Source organism: Maniola hyperantus, chromosome 1 (genome assembly GCF_902806685.2).
Source record: "Maniola hyperantus chromosome 1, iAphHyp1.2, whole genome shotgun sequence".
NCBI lineage: Eukaryota > Metazoa > Arthropoda > Insecta > Lepidoptera > Nymphalidae > Maniola > Maniola hyperantus.
The window spans coordinates 13,021,382-13,042,662 of NC_048536.1; the positions used below are offsets into that span (position 1 = coordinate 13,021,382).

The 21,281-nt window shown below is 40.0% G+C and overlaps 1 protein-coding gene across 2 annotated transcripts; it reads left to right on the forward strand.

Moving 5' to 3' along the window:
• Nucleotides 1-1,702: 1,702 nt before the first annotated feature.
• qua (villin like protein quail) lies at nt 1,703-19,596 on the forward strand. 2 transcript variants are annotated; one of them, XM_069498593.1, is made up of 16 exons: nt 1,703-1,921; nt 4,870-4,965; nt 11,475-11,588; nt 11,869-12,077; nt 12,213-12,411; nt 12,574-12,879; nt 13,136-13,432; nt 13,838-14,023; nt 14,423-14,509; nt 15,583-15,676; nt 15,805-16,035; nt 16,473-16,610; nt 17,030-17,185; nt 17,581-17,687; nt 18,643-18,828; nt 18,921-19,596. In XM_069498593.1, the coding sequence occupies exons 1-16, from the start codon at nt 1,904-1,906 to the stop codon at nt 19,032-19,034; spliced, it is 2,538 nt and encodes an 845-aa protein (XP_069354694.1). In that variant the 5' UTR covers nt 1,703-1,903; the 3' UTR covers nt 19,035-19,596. The 2 variants fall into 2 exon arrangements, with proteins under 2 accessions (XP_069354694.1, XP_034827035.1); XM_034971144.2 differs by lacking the exon at nt 1,703-1,921 and adding an exon at nt 2,854-3,156.
• The last annotated feature ends 1,685 nt before the right edge of the window (nt 19,597-21,281 follow it).

The window sequence follows — 21,281 nt, forward strand, 5'->3', positions numbered from 1 at the left end:
GTACCTTTCATATGATACCCCACTTGATATACTTATCTCACTTCGAAAGTTGCAAATACTAATTATAAGTTCAAATTGTTTTTTTGTGTGATATAACTCTAAATTTACGGTTTTTAGATTTTTTCCCCAAATGTCAGCTATAAGATCTACCTACCTGCCAAATTTCATGATTCTACGTCAACGGGAAGTACCCTGTAGGTTTCTTGACAGACAGACAGACAGACAACAAAGTGATCCTATAAGGTTTCCGTTTTTCCTTTTGAGGTACGGAACCCTAAAAACACTGTGTTTTTTTAACTGGGACAACACTATGTGTATATGTAACACTACCTATATAAATATAACAGCTATTATTTATTAAGTGGTGTATAGGTACCCACGTATTGTTACGATTAGTGACAAAATAAGTGGGTACCTAAGGGTATGGATCCTTTCTTCTTCTTCTTCTTATTTTGCTTTATGGCTTTCAGTAGTGCCACAATGGATCCTTTCAGACATGCCACAAATATGTAAGTACCCCCACAGCTTTAGACCTTCTGGCGTTAGGTTTTTCGCTCGTATCATTCATTGTTAGTTCACGGTAACAAGGTCATATGGTCCGCATATAATTCGCCTCTTACGAATTTCAGCAAAATGCTACTGGTTTACATTTTAAGTAGCAAAACTAAAGTATAACCACTCGTAAAACTGTGGTATAGCTATGACAAAGTATCTACATTTTAAGCCAGCTGCATCGAGACCATTCACACACGACCACTACCTGGCGACTTTATTACTGTGGTCGTTGTGAATAGACATTTAGGATTTACCTCATATCGACCTTGCCTTGAAATCTAAAACATAATGCACAATCGATTGGATTAGGTCACATGTTAGGTGCATGTGATCTAATCTAATCAAAGCTCCGTAAATTGGTATTGGGATCAGTTATTGTGCTGCGACAACAATAGTGGTTCGAATCTATCTAATAAGTAGGTACATATCGGCTCGCTTTGTGACCACTGAAGCGGAGCGAATGATTTTGCAATCTGCCGATAAAAACATTAATAAGTACGTTGCTACTAACGTTATTATTATAAGAAACCGTAAAATATTTTATTAAGTAGGTAGATAGAATAGGTTTTAAAACAAATGTCGACGATTTCTCTTTGGCGTGAGCCTGTAGGCTTGAACCACAAGTGTCGGATTCGACGCAAAGTCGGTAGGCTTTGGCGGCGACCTTCCTACTTTCCATGTCCACAAACAGCAAAGAGAATAGGTTTTAAAACAAATGTCGACGATCTCTCTTTGACGTGAGCCTGTAGGCTTGAACCACAAGTGCCGGATTCGACGCCAAGTCGGTAGGCTTTGGTGGCGACCTTCCTACTTTCCATGTCCACAAACAGCAAAACAATATCTTATTATAGAACAGGTAAAGAGATAAATCCGAAAACTGTGAATTTTAGTTACATCACAAAAAAAGTATTTTAGTTGTACGATGGTACGGAACCCCTCGTGTGCGAGTCCCACTGGCACTTGACCGGTTTTTTATTAGAATAGGTACTTTGCATGGGTGATAGTATGCAGAGCGTAAAAAACTTGATGAAACTTAATACCTACTCGCCTACCTTTCGACATAAATTTCGGTCATTATAACTTTACACCGCGCATCTGTCGAACGAAAGTGAACATACCCGTACCACTATTACATATTCTGTGCCCGTACACATATAGTAGTGGACACAAAGAGCGCGTCGAACCGTGCTTCCTAAACTAGATATGTATCAGTGTGCGAATTAATCTAACTCTTGGACAGTCCACAGCTTCTGTCGCGAGCCTCGGCCGACTCCGCATCAGCGCTAGCAGTATTCTACCAGATGGCAATCGATAGCTTTCTACGCCCAAGAAAGTGTAGCGAACATTGATGGACATATTTTATCAGGTCTATTTGATTTTTAATAGCCTTCTATTATAAAGTGCATTAAAGATTTTCTCAATTCACGTTTGTCATTTGAGAATTAACTGATTATATTAAATAACGCTCATTAATATCTATACGATTATATAATAATACGCAGCAATAACTATAAATAATTAATGAATCGTTTTTATGTAGATTTTTAAAAACCGATGTCAAAAAAATAAAATTTTCTCTTACTTTTTTTGCCTCGCTTGTGTGGAATTTTCAAAAATCGTAAAACACGTACCTACCTACGTCTTTTTTTCTAACGCCAGCCAAGTGCGAGTGGGACTCGCGCACGAAAGGTTCCGTACCATTCATTATCTGTAAAAACGAGCAAAAAAAATCACGTTTGTTGTATGGGAGCCCCCTTAAACACTTATTTTACTCTGTTTTTTAGTATTTGTTGTTAGAGCGGCAGCAAAAATACATCATCTGTGAAAATTTCAACTGTCTAACTATAATGGTTCATGAGCTACAGCCTAGTGACAGACGGATGGACAGTGGAGTCCCGTTTTACCCTTGGGTACGGAACCCTAAAAATGACGGACTTTCATACAAACTTTCAACACCTACTCAACCCCTTTGAGGATAAAATTTCCAAAAATCGTGAAACATTTCTTTATTTTTAACCAAAATCCGAAATAGGTAGAACCTACGAATTTTTAGGGATATGACTTGAAAAATGACGGACTTTCAAAAAATCCTTAGTCACTCTGCCTATGTCGTAAAAGGGACGTTCTGTAAAAAATACAATTTTCGGTTTAGGCTATGCGACTTTTTAGCCGACTGAGCAACGCAAAGGAGTGGATGTGTTCATTAGTCTATACCTAATATGTTTTTGTTTTTATATGTACCTAAGTATAGATAACAATAATTATTTTTGAGATGAAAATGCGATATTCTAGCCACTCTAGCCATCATTCGGCCGCGACACGCCACTCGGACTTTCGCGAGAAATAATTTATTCCTGTGTTTATTAAACTATGCGTGTTCATCTCGCGTGAAAAAAAATATGTTTTCTTTTCTCGTACACCGGCCAGCGTCAGGTAGAGGTAGTAGTTAGTGTAAGGAGTGTGGATCTACGTGCCGGTCGTCTCACCTTGTGTCAGTAGTGTACAGGCTGTTTGGTGGGAGCGGCGGTTTCAGGTGATGGCACCAGTCCGCCCCTGACCACGACCAGCAATATGCATATCCTGGAAGTCGGCGCAGATCAAGTAAACATCTTTGTGATTTAGTTTATGTAGTGAATAAAACGGAAAGTGCAATGTTTAAGAGAATCGTTTCCGGTGTGTGCACAAATGCAGATCATTTGAATTATTGAACGTAACGGTTTGTGGTGTTAGCTTTATGAGTATTTTACAGAGTGAACAATTAATATGTATTCTCAGTAGTAATTATACTACACTAGGTGATGCCCGCGACTTCGTAGGCGTGGATTTAGGTTTTTTTTAAATCTCATGGGAACTCTTTAGTTTTCCGGGATAAAAAGTGGAATCAAATGTGCCCGGGATGTGAGCTAACTCTGTACCAAACTTCATCAAAATCGGTTAAACTGTTGGGCCGTGAAAAGCTAGCAGACAGACAGACACACTTTCGCATTTCTTATATTAGTAGGTATGCATTAGTATGAATTATTTTATCATCATGATGATGATGATAGGTACCTACTACCTAGGTATAATACCTACACTAGTTGCTATGTAGAGGTTATTAAAGTAATCATTATAGCCTTTTATTATTATCTAACTAATAATAAAGGCCAATAAGCAATTTGCAATCCCGTATTTTTCAATACGCCTAACTATTTAGGTACCTTACCTTAAACTGTGACCTAAGGTTAAGTTAGCTAACGATATGACCGCTCCCTAAGCTCTTGCCTTTTACGGCGATTAAAGATACTAAAGTTAGTCGCGATTACAGCTTTGCTTCAATACGAATAGGTATCTATGTAGGTATAGTCGAAACAGGTCGAGATGGCAATCGGGGAGGGAACGCCCCGCACACCCGCACAGCCCCCGCGCTAACCCGGTGCAGGTGACGAACGGGTATGCGGAGCGTCCCCCCGCCTCATACGCCGATTGATTGCCATCTCGACCTGTCGCGGACTATACATACCTATAGGAATACAGAATTCTCGAATTGTGAAATCTTTTTCTGATTCTTAATAATAATATTTAGTAGGTACCTAAATAGTTAAACTTAACAGGCTCAAAAGGGCTTGAACCCAGAGCCGTAAAGCCCGTTTAAAAAAAGCAGCACTTAACACACACCTTTAACTTTTAATAATTCACTATGCGGGTACCTAGTTCAAATATCTGAATTACGTGGTGTTGTCTAGGACGTCCCGCCTTCTAACCGGAGGTAGGGGGTTCGATCCCGGGCACGCACTTTTAACTTTTTGGAGTTATTTGCGTTTTAAATTATTAAATATCACTTGTTTTAACGGTGAAGGAAAACATCGTGAGGAAACCTGCATGCCTGAGAGTTCTCCATAATGTTCTCAAAGGTGTGTGAAGTCTACCAATCCGCACATGGCTAGCGTGGTAAACTATGGCCAAAACACTTCTCACTCTGAGAGGAAAGCCATGCTCTCTAGTGAGCCGGCGATGACATGTACTTATATCACGTAATAATATTAATGTAAAATCAAGAATTGTTTTTTTTAAAGAATATTAGCCTTGTTAATTATGACTAATATTCCCCTTTCCCCTCCAATTAAGCGAAAAGCTTGTGCTAGGAGTGGGTACGAAAATAGTGCAACGGGTGGGGTTTGAACCGCCGACCTTTCGGAATTCAGTCCGATCCTTAACCGTTGAGCTATTGAGGCTGTTTTGCCAGTAACGTTTGCTTATGATGTCGACTAAAGATGCCTGGCTGTAAGAGGATGGTGACTAAATATTGTGTTTGTGATGTTGTTTGTGGTGCAGTTGGAGGACGACGGGGCGCCGCGCGCGGCGCCGCAGGATGCAGTCTTTCGCACCGTGCCCAAGGACCATACCATCTTCCTCGTTTGGAGAGTAACGGTAGGTTCACTTATATTATCTTACTAGCTTATGCTCGCGACTTCGTCCGCGTGGACTACACAAATTTCAAACCCCTATTTCACCCCCTTAGGGGTTGAATATTCAAAAATCCTTTCTTAGCGGATGCCTACGTCATAGCTTTCTGCTTGCCAAATTTGAGCCCGATCCGTCCAGTAGTTTGAGCTGTGCGTTGATAGATCAGTCAGTCAGTCACCTTTTCCTTTTATATATTTAGATTATCCCTAGTTTGTCTTTGTATTTGTTTACCATGCAAAAACTACAACGCTAAATGAAACGATCTTTTTGCAATCTTAAAATACCTAGACTAAGGCTATACAGATTGACCCAAGTAGGTAATTACCAATTAGTTGCACAAAACAGATAATCCTAAGCTTTATGATCTTAAGTCAATCTCATTTCTCACATCTCAATTCTCAAATCTCAACCCATTGCCGGCCCTCTACAGAACACAGCTGGTCTCCTCTCCGAATGAAAAACTTATTAGGTAAGGAGTCTACGCTGGCCAATTACGTATTGGCAGACTTCACACACCGCCGAGAACATTATGGAGTACTTATTCGTTGGCCTCACGATGTTTTCCAAGCAAATGATACAAACCCAGCCCCCCTCCGAATAGGGAGGTAGGTCTAAATGATCGAAATAACAAGGGGTTTCGCTGGATTTATAACTCTACCGATGTGCAATTGTGCAACATTACTAAAATAGACTTGGGTACATATACTTAGGTAGATTTGAGATTACAGAAGTCGTGTATTAAAACATATTTTTTTTCTACTCAAGGTACGTACTTAACCTAACAGAAAGTATTGTGTTAGAAGACAATGATACACGATTCTATTGCCTAAGGTGTATTGTTCTTTGTCGACGTGTAATTAATCTCAACCGGAGAAAACGATGTCGCAAGGTGGTCAATGAGAAATATTGGTGACTGTTTTATTTGGGTTAAGGCAAATCGTGATCCATGCTAATGTTACAAATCCGAAAGCGTGTCTGTTTGTTACTTCATTACTTCAAAACTAAGTAGAAAACAAAATATTGTAAGAACTATACAGAAGAAATTGTAGGCAAGAACTAGTTTATCTAACGATAATAATAATAAAAAAACAAATCGTAACTACCAATTCAATTAAATATTAAAATTACAGATCGAAAATATCATCTACACCACCGTAACAAGGCAGGGTGCCCAGGACGCTGGCTGCGTTACCTCGTTGAATGGCCAGACTAACATGCTGACCGAGGTAGCTGCCAGCTCTCCGGTCTCCCGTGGGTTCCGCGAGATGGGATGATCTAACTCTAAAGTTTATCAGTATCTGATACTAATTATAATTAAGAAGAAATCGCAATACTTAAATTGTTATTATTATAATAAGACTAATCCTGGTTAAACACGACTGGCAATCTCTTATGCTGAATAGCTTTTTCCCTTTAAAACCTGGTGCGAGCGATTAAACCTAGACAGAACAATATTTATAAACCTACGATTTTGCTAATTTCATTTCGACCCTAAAACCTGTCTGGTACCTAAGTACCTACTAAGTAGTAAGTACGAGATAGGATAAGCATTAATTAGAAACATTTGCTTTTAAGCTATTCTGTCTAATCCAAAAGATTGATTTTTATCGGTTCAGGTTCAATAGGTTGACAATAATCCGTGCTCTTGTCTAATATCTTTTCTAAATTCCCATCCATTAGCTGAAAGTATAATTTATTTCATAAACACGATTCTTTTATTAAACTTATTCAATTTTATTATTCACGAAATCCATGTGTAGTGGTAGTTAGCGCTATTTCATCGCACGATTTACAAGTCCTATTACAAAAGATCGCAAACTATTGTGAACTATCACGAGATCTGTGCCGGATTCACTTTCACTGTGACAATTACATACATTCAAACTGTAACTATCTGTAATCTCGGACATCTTCTCATGGTTCGTTACCCTTCCTTTTCCGGAAATTATGTTTTTATAGTCAAGACCATTGCTGGCGAGGTTGGTGCTGTGGTAAAGGCTTGACGGACACGAGCGTCGCATGGCAGGCCAACACTAAGTAGTGAGATGTTGCGTGTATGATTTGTAAAATTCAGTTTATAAAATATATATTTTAAATCCCGTGGGAACTCATATGGGTTGTTAAAAGGTAACAGATAGGAACATTCTAATTATTCTAATTATAACACTTATAATATTACATAGTACGTATACCTGAGGATTTGATCTCACTCTATACTTTTCTCATAAAACATTTTGGCTATATGGCCGAACTGAAAATTGCGCTCGCGCTTCTATTTATTGCCGTATTCTGGTACTAGTACTTAGCCCTTCAAGTCGAGCTTGTGTGTTTTGGCCATGCATAGACATGACTATACCTACTATAGCCAAAGAAGTTAGTGTCATCGTCTAAGAACTTATATTTAAGGACCTAACTAGAGATGAACAATAACAATATTTAACGGTGGGTCACTTGTGAAAGGTTAACACATAAAACTCAATTATATTCGCTCACAATACAAAACAACTGCGGTTTCCACATTATTTCTGAAACATTTACTCACGTTTTACTTTGCGCGGTCACACATCTACGTAAATAAATATCTACTTGCACAAAAAATTAGGCTTGGGTCTTCAAATTGATTTGACACTAACTGATACCCGCGACTTTATCCGCGTGGAATTAAGTTTTTTAAAAATTCAGTGGGAACTCTTACATTTTCCGGGATAAAAAGTATCCTATGTCACTCTCCAGGTCTTTAGCTACACATACCTATATATATTAATATATGCAAAAATCACGTCAATCCGTTCCTCCGTTGCGACATGATTGAAGGACAAACCAATAAACCAGCAAACAAACACACTTTCGCATTTATAATAATACCTATGGGTAACTGATTAGATTTAGTTGTCAAGAAATTTTAAAAAATAAAAACAATCTAGCAATTATGGTAATAATTATGGTATATATTTTCTATTATATATCTTATAAGAATCGAATTTATATTTAACGGATGCCGTTATTTCGAGGCGGTTTTTAACATTAGATACTTAGATATAGGTTTATAGATAAAGCAGCAGGCCATGCGGTCTGCAGTAGCGTAGCGAACTGCGGCCAGCTTCTCGGTTAACCGGCAAGCGTAACAAACAATATTATTATTTATTTATTTAAAAATGCGGAATTTGGAGTAAGTACCTAGTTATACTTAGGTACTTTGGCCAAAATATGAGAAACAGCAAATACGACCTCCTTCAGCTTATAATTCAGGGGAAAAAGACCCGGCTGAAGGAGAACATCGTGGCTCAAGAATTAACGCCAATAATAGGTACGGAAAGTACCTATACCTTCCTATTTACCCGATCAGTTGAGTATCCAAGGTGCTGATAGCCCTAATGGTTGCCAACCTCCGATAGGAGAAGGCACTGCAAGAAGAAGATGTATACCTTATGTAACTTACCATAAATTAGAATTTATATAATTCAGTTCAACTTGATAAATAAATAATCTATTCATAACAAAGCGAGGAGAAAGTTAACTACGGTTATGTGCAATAAATTACAGCGAGATGCATGTTTATCGCATAGCCACGGTCGCACGCTCGGTAGTCGTCTGCAATGCACTGTCTGGATGTGATTTACACTCGTCTCTATGATTAACTAGACATCCCACAATCAATTTGATGCACACACGGAACTGTACTTTTTTTCCTGAAAAAGTAGCAAATATTTTGATTCCAACGGACCGTTTCCGATGGTTACCTAAATTGCTCTGATGAGTTAGATCTATTAGAGATAATAAGCAAGATAGTCTGTAATTATGATTTCTATAAGCGTAAATAATAACGGGTAGGTTGGTCACCTACTTAGTAATTATATTTAATTTTGTTAAAAAATAAACATCAAAGTAAGTAGATAGGCACCTACTTACCTATCTCACTGACTTATTTAATTTTTAACCATAATGCAAATATATCTATATTTATTTCTGTTTGTCGTAGCTATGCTTGTCTGTAATTGAACTAAATTTGTCCAATTAGATACCTACATAATTACATATCTAGGTAACAAAGATAGAAGAGGTAGAGTGCAAAATTGTAATAGGTAACTGCGGTTATACCACAGGTTATACTGTACAGATTTTAAATGTCATTTTTAACAATCATGCTCAAATCTTATCTAACTTTGTTACTTTTAAAATGCTTTTAAATCTAATTTAAGAACCATTAAATAACAACATTTCGTGAAATAATTCATTTTTATCTAGCTTATGCTAGCGGATTCCTAAAATAGTGCACTGAATCGAATGATTACAAGCCATTGTGGGTGGTAAACCATTCGTAACGGAGAGTCCGTGATTCATTCCTCCTACAACTCGGTACCGCTAGAGGAGGAGCCGTGACGCGTCTTCAACCGACCGAGACAGTACTATTTAAGACCAGCTTAAAGCCAAATGCACACGGATATAGTAGATTGTACAGCAAGGGCATAAAACAAGCCATTTTATCCAAGACGTTTATCTACCCAAACCGAAGGCGAGGGCAGATATTTAAGTCGATGATAAAATGGGTTTTATGACCGAGTGTATAACTCGGCTTTTCACTTCGATTGCGAGGAAATTAAACACAGTGCCTAGTGATTATATACTCTTTGATTAAACAATGAATTGAAATATTATTTTAAGTACATTTTAAGTAATTTTGTAATGAGGTTGTACCTAATAGGTCGCAACCTCATCATAGGTGCAAAATGTTGCTGACTAGCACTATAGAAATTACATACATGCATACCTACATGATTGACTTATATATTACTTATACATACAATTTTTTTGTGTCATCCATATATCAGATAGATTCTTGTTTACCTATAAACACTTTATGCACAAATGCATGAAAAGCAGTTTTAATCCGCTTATACAGCCAGCATAAAGTAAAACTTTACGAGCATGAGAAGTGAAAAGTATATTTTATAGTGTGCATTTGGCAACTTCTCCCGATTGGTTGGTACGAACGATAGAGCCATCACAAAACTTCATGTGCTCTTTACGGGCCTTCACTCAGAATGGTCATATTCTGCCACGCTAGCCCACTGCGGATTTGCAGACTTCACGCACCTTTGAAAACAGTACCAATGGAGAACTCTCAGGTGCAACGTGCATGTTTCCTCACGATGTCCTTCACCGTTAAAGCAAGTGATAAGTTTATTTTAATTGCTTAAAACACACACAACTCCAAAATGTTAGAGATGCGAGCCCTCGACCTCCCGAATAAGTCCTGAATAGAAGGACGTCTTAACCTAGATTATCGCCGCTTTTAAGTAGGTACCTATCAATAGCAACCCACCTACCTTGAATCAAGCAAAGCTTGGGAAGAAACTTCGCTCTAGTTTTTAAGTGGTGATGTAACATAATATCTATCGATTTATTTTTGTCCTGACTGTCATAGTAGATATACCTATGTATCTACTCATAAACAATGGGCAGCTGATTTATTAATTAGGTACTCTAGTCCACCACAATTAAATAAGACGGAGTATCTAACAGCAACATCTTTGATTAGGTACCTACTTATCTACATTACATGCACAGAGTACAATATACACACTGCCTAGTGCCTACAATATGTCCACTGGTACAATCCGTGCTCCAGTATATGCTTGACTTTCCCAAGAGTTTTTAAAATTTTAATCAGTTATACCTATAACTAATATAATTTTTAATGTTTTTTCCTTACATATAATCCGTCGCACAATAAACGAATGTATGAATCATACGAAATCATAAATTATAATCTAATCATCACCTGCACGTATGACTAAATTAAAGATTGCATGAACAAGTCAGTAACAGCAAAATTCATCAATATACTGCAATGGAATGAACATGATTTTTCCGTTCCATCTCAATATAAAAAATATGCACATGTTGTTGACGATGTTAATTTGAAGTGCATGCTGTAACCGCAAAACATTTTTTAATTTCTTTTAAGTACGATTGCGACATACCTTTATAAAAAGGCGTACATAAGGTAATATCGCAAGCAAACTTCAATAGCTCAATGGTGTTTTTTTTAATTCGTTATGTATATTCGTACTTGATGACCACGATCATACGATGAGTAGGTAGGTATACAGTCTAAGAGGCCAGGTTTGCCTATTCACTCTTGATTTAAAGAATTCTGGATTTTAATTATTGTCAGTAGGTAAACAGATCTCGGAAGGGTTTCCCAAATCCTACACCCATGTAAAAGGAATGATGATGCAAAGCATTGCGTACCGTGTGCATAGACGAAATATCCATCGGCATAGGAGTGAAAGCCCGCCCGACCAATGTATTGTCTTTCGAATGGTGGAATTTTTTTGAAGTGGGAGCATGATCGAAAAGTTCCTGAGCATAAGCATCGAAATATTATCCTAACACCGATAAGCTGGTGACGGCGGTGATCAAGGCTCTGAATTAAAGAAAAACAAATCATATTTATTTTTGTTTTTCAGGAATCGTGTACGGAGCTATTGCCACGGTCACATTATGGGACTTTCTATGACGCCGATGCTTACTTGGTGTATTCTTGTTCTCTTCCCGGTCAACCAGCTTGCCCGGATGTTATAGTGAGTCAACTGGCTGTCTTTTAATCAAATCTATTTATTCACCTATTTGAAAATATATTGTGCTTATAGTATGCGACAGGTTGAGGTGGCAATCGGGAAGGGAACACGCACACCCGTACAGCCCCCCCGCTAACCCAGTGCGGGCGAGCGCGGGTGACGTGTGGGTGTGCAGATCGTACCCCCGTCTCATACCCCGATTGCTATCTCGACCTGTCGCAGTCTTACATTTTTAGAAATTTTTTGTACTTATCGTAAATACACGAGTCGTTTTCATCAACAGCGTCGCGAAATAAAAGAAAACGGCAATGGAGAGTACGCAGAGCGTCACGTGCACGCGTGGACCAGCGAGCGCGGCGGCGCGCTGGGCGCGTTGGCGCTGCGGCGCGCCGCACAGCTGCTCGCGCATGTGGGTGCACCGATTGTGCTGCACCGCGAAACTGCCACCAAGGAATCACCGCGAATGCTCTCGTACTTCCGCGATGGCATCAGGTAGATCTGATTTTTTTTTGGTTATGATAACATCACCAAAAATAAGCCCATATTTAGAATGTTATTGACTGCAGGTACTTTTTGGGAATTATCACCGAGGTCAGCTCTTGTAACATTATATCTACCTTCCTGCAGAATCCTTCGCAGCGGGGTAATGAACGGCGGTCCTCGTCTGTACCGCGTGCGCGGACACAGGCCAGTGGTGCTGCAGTTGGAGCCCGTGTCGTGGCCACAACTCTCCTCCGATGGCGTATTTGTGCTCGACGCCTCCAACTTAATCGTGCTGTGGCTTGGACGAGCTGCTAATTTGATCGAGAAAATATTTGGAGCCAAGGTAATCTTGAGAGCTTGCGCCACGAAAGACAAAAACCGATTCTTTAGGATTGACTGAGAAGACAGGGGCAAACGATATATTCTCAGTGGAGATCAAGCCACTCCAGTACTGTTCAATAAACGTAAACTTGCGTTGAATAATAAGTGAATCTTTTATTTACAGATTGCCTACCGTATGGCACGAGGACCAGAAAAGGGCATGATGGTGCGTCGGATTGCCATCGCGCATGACGGCTATGAACAAACTTTACCAACAACAGATCGCGAACTTCTCAACAATCTATTAGAACTGCGTTCCCGTTCTATACGTCCACCACAATCAGTCTCAGAACTACCAAGGCCCGCTCGTCTCTACAAAGTAACGCAGCCGCCAAGACTTTCGCCGATCACGGTGCCGTCGCAAAAACCTGCGGCTCGCCTGGAAGAAATCAAACGTGCTCCTCTACACAGAGAAGATTTGCGTGAAGACGTTAGTATTTACCTACTACCTGCTATTTACTTATAAAAAATTAACCTTCTTTATTCCCGCTAAATTAATAACCTATTACAATTACTCAGTGTTCGCTGATGTCAAGTATTGTAAAAATATAATCTTAGTCAAACTCTGATGAATGAGGAGGCATATTTTTTTGTCCAGTCAAATACTAATAAACAGAAAACAGGATATAATTGTATCTTTCTTTAAATTTAAATCACAATGCTGAGTTTGCTGTTCTCTATTGCAGAGCGTATATATTATTGACGGAGGATCTCGAGGAGTATGGGCTTGGGTGGGATCCTCTGCGTCGGTTGTGGAAGCCCGCGGGGCGTTGGCCGCAGCCAGAGGTCTGGCTCGCGCTAAGAGACTATCTGGGCCGGTGGCAACAATGGTATCTGGTCGTGAGCCGTTGGAGTTCGCGGCGCTGTTCCACCTCTGGAGCTGGGCAGATGCACGTCGTGACGTCAGAGTCCGCGCCGCCAGATCCGCAACAACTAAGCTGGACGCTGTTAGCCTCGCGTCTAACGCGTGGCTCGCTGCTGAAGTACGTACCTTTACTCTTAATACTTACCTACCACACTTGATATAAAGCTTGCTATTTTGTAGGTATTCCAGTAGTTTTCAATCACTACCTATTTTTAATTCATTAATAATCTCAATTTATGGTATTAAGTGAGTCTAAGACGGAACGTGTGGAAACGAATGGAATGCATTTCATCATTACCATTAGCCTGTGGACGTATACTGTTGGGCATATGCTTTCCCTAAAGAGTGCCACTACACCCGGTCCTCAGCCTTCCTCCTCCAGTCACTTCCCGCTAGCCTCTTATATATCGTCGGTCCATCGTGCTGGAGGACGTCCCATATTACGCTTGGTTATACGCAGTCTCCACTCGAGGACATTCCGGCTCCAACGGCAATTCATTTAATTTACGTAAAATGGTCGCAGGCTCAAGTGCCGGACGACGGGTCGGGCTCGCTGCGCATGTGGCGCGTGCGCGGCGAGGCGGAGGGCGGCGCGCTGCAGGAACTGGAGCGGCCGCAGACCGCCGCCTTCTACGACCAGGACTGCTACCTGGCGCTCTACACCTACCACACGCCCACCGGCGACCAGACCATGCTGTACTATTGGATGGTGAGAACATTGCGTCATGCAAATTTCGCTATGTGGAAAATCACGTTTTCTTGAGATTTTGAAAAAAATTGCTTTTCTGTTCCATTCCAGTGGTGTTTATCACCGAAATTCTGTTTTTATGTTTATAAGATGTCTCTGCGTTGCTCATTATTTGTACTTATTAGTTTAACTCTAAGGTATTTGTTGGATACATTCCGTAAAGTAAGTAAATACAATAACTGATGCTCACTGAGGTACCTACTTGTACCGAATAAAGTTAGGCCTAGCATAAATGCTACCTAATATTTCTGTGTAAGGATAGATGAACAGTAGAAGCACCTAATAATAATGCTAGCCAACCTTGCAGATTTGTCAATTATAGGTACCAAACCTAATGTGACCTAATGTGTGTTATTGCAGGGTGGCTCTTCGCCAAATGATCTGAGGAATTTGGGTGCAAAAGAAGCCAAAGATCTCTACATAAAGTTAGGGCGTCTTCCCATCCAGGTACTTGTAACATACCTCCTATATTTGAATAATAGGCTAGTTGACACTTTTTTTAAGTAGGTCTTAAATGGTTAATATTTGTCCTATTAGATCAAAAAAATTAACACTATATTTTTTGCGCCCTAAAAACCGTAAAACTTTAATTTAAAAATATATTTTTCTTAGACAGGTGAAAACACTGTCGGCCATGTTTGGCCGATAGATTATCTGTGCTCTGACGTCATGCATTTGTAAACAACAGCATAACCTCCCAAAGTTTAATAAACATGACTTCTATACTAGTTTACATGAAAAATATAGTAATTATCGTTATTGTATCATCCGAGAATGTAAAAACGCATCGATAAAGACCACAGGAAAGTTGTGGATTAGAGTGCCCAGTGAAATAAATATACGTAACACGCGAAGACTTGCTTAAAGGGATCCTATATCACTAACGACTGCAACCCAAATTTATTTTTGCAAAGATCACTTTGTTGTAAGTCTTACTTAATAACTTATTCAATTTATAAAGAGAAAACGATAATTTTTTACGTTTACTATGAGTTTTTAGAAATATATAAAAACTAGCTTATGCTCGTGACTTCGCCCGCATGGACTTCATAAATTTCAAACCCCCATTTAACCCAGTCAGGGGTGGAATTTCAAAAAATCCTTTCCTAGTGGATACCTTCTCTTTACCTACGAAGAACACACCCACCAAATTTCATGTATCTAGGACCAGCTGTTTAGATGTTTAGGCTGTGCGTTGATATATAAGTTAGTCAGGACTTGAAATTTTATATATATGGATACTACGTTAGTCAATAGGGATGACATTTGTTTGTTTACATATTTAATGACGTGACATCATGGCTGACAGCGTTTTCTGAGTTTCAAATAAAAATAAAAACTGTATTTTTTAAAATTGGATTTATATATCCATCCTGAGTTTTTAATAATTGTTATTGATATATTTCGTTGTCTTAAGCAAAATACTATAATAAATAATCATTTATTGGACGAAATTAGATATGAGTCAAGTAGCCTATTGTTTATTGAGACCTTGCTTCATATCGCATCGCATTTTTCAGGCGTGGGTTTACCAAGGCAAGGAACCGGCGCATTTTCTACAGATCTTCAAAGGTCGAATGATCACTTACATTGGCAGTGCAACCGATTACGATCGTAAGCTAACTTTAATTCATATTTTAATAAAAAAGTTACACCACTACTTCTTATAAGTAGGTACACTATTAATATTAGCATGTCGCTGACGACATTCCAAAATCACCCAACGCCTACTAACTCAACAGCGAGCGGACGGCGCGTGGTGCCGCCGCCTCGGGCGCTAATCCGCGTGTCGGGGCAGTACGCGCGCGAGGCGCGCGGCACAGAGGCGGGGCGCGGCGGCGAGGCGCGCGGCGCGTGCTTCGTGCTGCGCGAGGGCGCGCGCGTGTGGGTGTGGTGCGCGGCCTCTGCCACCGGCGACGAGCGCGAGGTCGCCAAGAACATGGCCGCCGCTGATCACACTCTCGTCATGCAAGGTACATACATCTACTTACTACTAGGCCTGATGATTGCCGCCAGGTGTTAGAGCACGTCTTATAGTCCGGACAGGTTGACACGGCAATCGGGGTTGCAGACGGGGGATGCCCCGCCCACCCGCACCTGCACTCGCCCGCACTGGGTTAGCGCGGGGGCTATGCGGGTGTGCGGGGCGTTCCGTCCCCGACTGCCATCTCGACCTGTCGCGTAATAAAAACACTTAGTTGAGATAACTTCCCCGGTGCAATTGTGAGCGCTGTGGTCTTATAGGGCCCTTCCACAACACTTGCGGCGCGATCGCATCTCCAGGACGAGCGACGTCGTACCAACCTCAGTGTGATGCTCATGTAAATATTGACGATGTGTGGTGCGCTCTGATGACTTTCGCAAACCGCCATGTTGTAACTTCAGATTTAACCTGCCTTGATATATTTAGGTAAGGAAAAGCATGATTTCTGGAACGCATTGGGCGAACGACGGCCGTTGCTGGTGGCGTCACCGCTGAAGGAAGTGGAACGGCCGCTGCCTCCACGCCTGTTCTACGTGTCGCTCGGTGCGGCTGGACAATACTCATGTGAGTTTCTCTTTTTTTAGAAGGTTGTAATAGGATAGGTACCTACTTAACCTTCATTTTGTTCGTTGATGCCCAAATTATTAAAAAAAATCTTTACCAATATATGGTTTTTAATGAAATCTCATAGTAGGTACTTACTTACGGTTTGCCATTCATACTTGGCCAGTGTGGTAGACTATGGCCAAAATCCTTCTCACTCTGAGAGGAGACCCGTGCTTTGCAATAAACCGGCGCTCGGCGATGGGTTGATCATGAATGTAACAGATACTTACCTTCAAGTCAAGAGAAATAAAATAGGCATCTCCTAGGCAAGCGCTCCACCAAGTAGGTAGGTTGCAGTAGGTTTCATTGCAGCCAAGCGCTGATCTACAAATTAAAAAAAGCCTGCGAACTAATTTTAAATTTCATTACCTTTGCAGTCGAGGAGATAATCTCATTCAGTCAGTACGACCTGGCGCCGGAGATGGCGGCCGTCTTGGACGCGCACGCGGCAGTGTTCGTGTGGCTCGGCGCGCACTGCGGCCCGCGCGCCCGCGACGACGCCCGCGCCCTCGCACTATCCTACCTCGCCTATGGTAAACTAATTATTATTTATTTGGTGTTTAGGGTTCCCCCTACTTCAAAAGGACCCTTATAAGGGTTCCGTTTCCTATAAGGGATCCTATAGGATCACTTTGTTGTTTGTCTGTCTGTCTGTCAATAAACCTAGAGAACCCTAACCTAGAGAAACCTAATTTCATGATTCTAGGTCAACGGAAAGTACCGTATTAGTTTTCTTGACAGACACGACGGACCTACGGGCAGGCCGAAAGGCAGACATCAAAGTGATCCTAAAAGAATTCCTTTTTCCTTTTGAGGTACAGAACCCTAGAAAGATGCTTGGGAGTATTCTCACGAGAGATTTTTTTTGTTTTGATACGTACCTAACTAAATAATGCGATTAATTTTATTTATCTTTTTTTTGGTTTAGATCCAGCGGCACGAGACTCCGAAACGCCGATATTAGTTATAAGCCAAGGCCGAGAACCACCCAACTTTACTGGATTCTTCCCACACTGGAAACCATCTATGTGGAAGGTAACAATGGGGCCGATTCTCTTATACACAATCTCTAAACTAAATTAACTCTGAATCTAGTGTTGTGTTGGCCTTCTCCGCAAGCAACATTATGACAGGGATAGCAATAGATTTAGACGTGTCATTTTAGTTTAGTTTAGAGATTGTGTACAAGAGAATCGGCCCCAATAAGTATCCGAATTTTAAAAAACGTCCATCGTCACGTATCCTCGCTTTTTCTATAGGAAAACCCCTACGCGTCACGAACGCTGATAAAGTGGACTGTCACTGCTTTTAGAGTATGTTCGAATGGTGTGAAACAGGGCAGATTGCACTTTAAATAAGAATGAATGCAAACTTCTTCTCCTAGACAATCTTAGATCACATCCCATTAGATGTGATTGTGGTCAAGCATATGCTTAATAGCTAATGAATAATAATAAATAATAATAAAGAGATAAGAAGATATAAAGAGAAAAAGATAATGAATAATAGCTTGCACAGACTACCAGACACACAGGACAGACAGTCCTCGGGGTACTTTTTGTCGTACCCCGTACAAACATATCCCCCGAATAGCCGAGGACATCGACATACCGGACCGCACCGAAAAAATAGAACGAAGCTAACTTTCCAAGGCGCGTCAACACACACAACGGATTTTAGTCCGCGTCGAGTTTACGATCCGAAATGAAGAGATATAATGTTTAGAAACATCTCATTTCTTAAACTTCAAGTAAATTACAATACAACGTAATCTCAGAATGTTTGCTTCAATAGCGTGCGCTTCATTAAACTTCCGGCGAACAATCATTATTAATGATCGCACACCGTGTGCGTAGAGTCCGTGGCAAGTTCTCGATGGACTCGATGGATATTTCTACGCTTCGGGGATTTATATCCTCCGCGGACTAAATCACTAAACCCTCTTCTATTTAGGCCCTAAGAAAACTGTATCGTTTATTTCCCACTGTAGGGTCACAAAACGTTCAGCGCAATAGTGAGCGCGCTGGAAGGCAAGGCGATCGTGCGCGGCAGCAACAGCGCGCTGCAGTGCGGCAACGCCGACAACAGCTTCGACCAGCACGAGAAGTACCCGCTGTCCGTGCTGCGCGGGCCCAAGGAGCACATGCCTCACGATGTCGACCCTCTTGCCAAAGAAGTATGTACCTACCACAGAATCGGAACTACTTAATCTATTCTGATATCGACTCTGATGAGTGAACTCTAATTTCCATTTTTTTTTCCTTTTAGCTTTATCTAACGCACGATGACTTTGTGTCCACTTTCAACATGGCCTACAATGAGTTCCGCTCGTTGCCCTCGTGGAAGCAGAAAGAGCTTAAGAAATCTGTTGGACTATTTTAAAGATTTTAGATTGTTAGAAATATTATGATGGAATTACATTTATTTGGCTGTATTTCAGAACTTTGGAATTTGAGCGAAATGTCGAGGTGCGGTGCGTTTAGATAGACCAATCAGATTATTGTGATAATTAAATCAGATCATTTCGCAAATGATTGGTCGAAAAGAGTATTCGCTCCGCTTCAGCACACCCTAAAAACGTTGTAAAGATGGGTGCCCGAATTCGGGTAAAGTCATTCAGTACAGTACAGTACGCGGCCGAAAGAATTTTACATCGACCTTTAGAAGGAGATTTGTTGCGAGCACTGTCTCTGTCGTTGAATGAAAAAACGTCATATTACCTAGACGACGTTTTGTCATTCAATGACGGCCGCGCAAAGAAGTTGGAAGTACTACATGCGGTCGCGTACTGTAACGTAGCTTATGGACAAACAGCTGTTATTGTTCATTAGCAATAAAACTTGCCAAGAACTTGAGTAGGCATTGCTGAGAGTGCAAGTCACTTGCACTCTCAGCAAAACTCGCAGCAAGTCAATTTCTGCAAGTTTCAGTTACTAAAACTTTTAGAAATAGGCTACTTGACACTTTTTTAAAGTTGGTCTTAAATGGTTAATATTTGTGCTATTATATCAAAAAAATTAACACTATATTTTTTTGCGCCCTAAAAACCGTAAAACTTTCATTTAAAAATATATTTTTCTTAGACAGGTGAAAACACTGTCGGCCATGTTTGGCCGATAGATTATCCGTGCTCTGACGTCATGCATTTGTAAACAACAGCATAACCTCCCAAAGTTTAATAAATATGACTTCTATACTAGTGTACATGAAAAATATAGTAATTTTCGTTATTGTATCATCCGAGAATGTAAAAAACGCATCGATAAAGACCACAGGAAAGTTGTGGATTAGAGTGCCCAGTGAAATAAATATACGTAACACGCGAAGACTTGCTTAAAGGGATCCTATATGACTAACGACTTCAACCCAAATTTATTTTTGCAAAGATCACTTTGTTGTAATAACTTATTCAATTTATAAAGAGAAAACGATATTTTTTTACGTTTACTATGAGTTTTTAGAAATATATAAAAACTAGCTTATGCTCGTGACTTCGCCCGCGTGGACTTCATAAATTTCAAACCTCCATTTAACCCACTCAGGGGTGGAATTTCAAAAAATTCTTTCCTAGTGGATACCTTCTCTTTACCTACAAAGAACACACCCACCAAATTTCATGTATCTAGGACCAGCTGTTTAGATGTTTAAGCTGTGCGTTGATATATAAGTTAGTCAGGACTCTAAATACTATAATAAATAATGATTTATTGGACGAAATTAGATATGAGTCAAGTAGCCCATTGACACTGCTACGAGTTTTAGAAGTTTTATTACTCATGGATACTAAGGCTGATCTATTGAGCGCACTGTGTGCTGACTTAAGCTTCAGTTAAAACGAGACAGATTTATGCTAGCGATATAACGCCGTCTCGTTTTAAGTGGCTTAAGTCTGAGCAAAGTCAAATTGCGCTCTATAGATCTCAACCAGACTTAGCTTAAAAAACTCTTGAAAGCTGAAACATGATTTTAAATTCAGCGCACAAATCAAATTAGAGATAAGATAGTGTTTTCACAACAATTTATAGTGTAATGACCACGGAGGAGCGTGGTAATGACATCTTTGAAAGGCTTTTTAAAATGTTGTATAAGCATGCTGGACAATAAAATTCTACAGTGCGTTTTTTGCGTGTATATAATAGGTACCTATATAACCTAAAATAGTTTCTTATTAGTTTAACGAATAGATACTTATTCTGTATTCAAGAAAATATTTTATATGGACTAACTAGATCATAGACGACTGTCTAATTACTACGTTAGCTATAAAAACAAACACTGGGGCCGATTCACTTGTAGAATCTCTAAACTAAACTAAATTAACAGGTCTAAGTGCTATCCTTTTCCGCAAGCAACAATATGAAAGGGATAGCAATAGATTTAGACGTGTCATTTTAGTTCAGAGATTGTGTACAACGGAATTAGCCACAGTGAATAGTTATAAATGTAATATACTATCTGTACTAGCTAATAATTCTTCAAATAAAATTTGCATTCTTTATTAGATGAAAGGCATTTTTAATATTTTATTATAGTCAAAAAGTGATTTTTGTTAATTTATTTAAACCTTTGTTTATTAATGTTACTCATAGTCTAGAAATAGTACGTATGTGAGAAAAATGTGTTAACAAA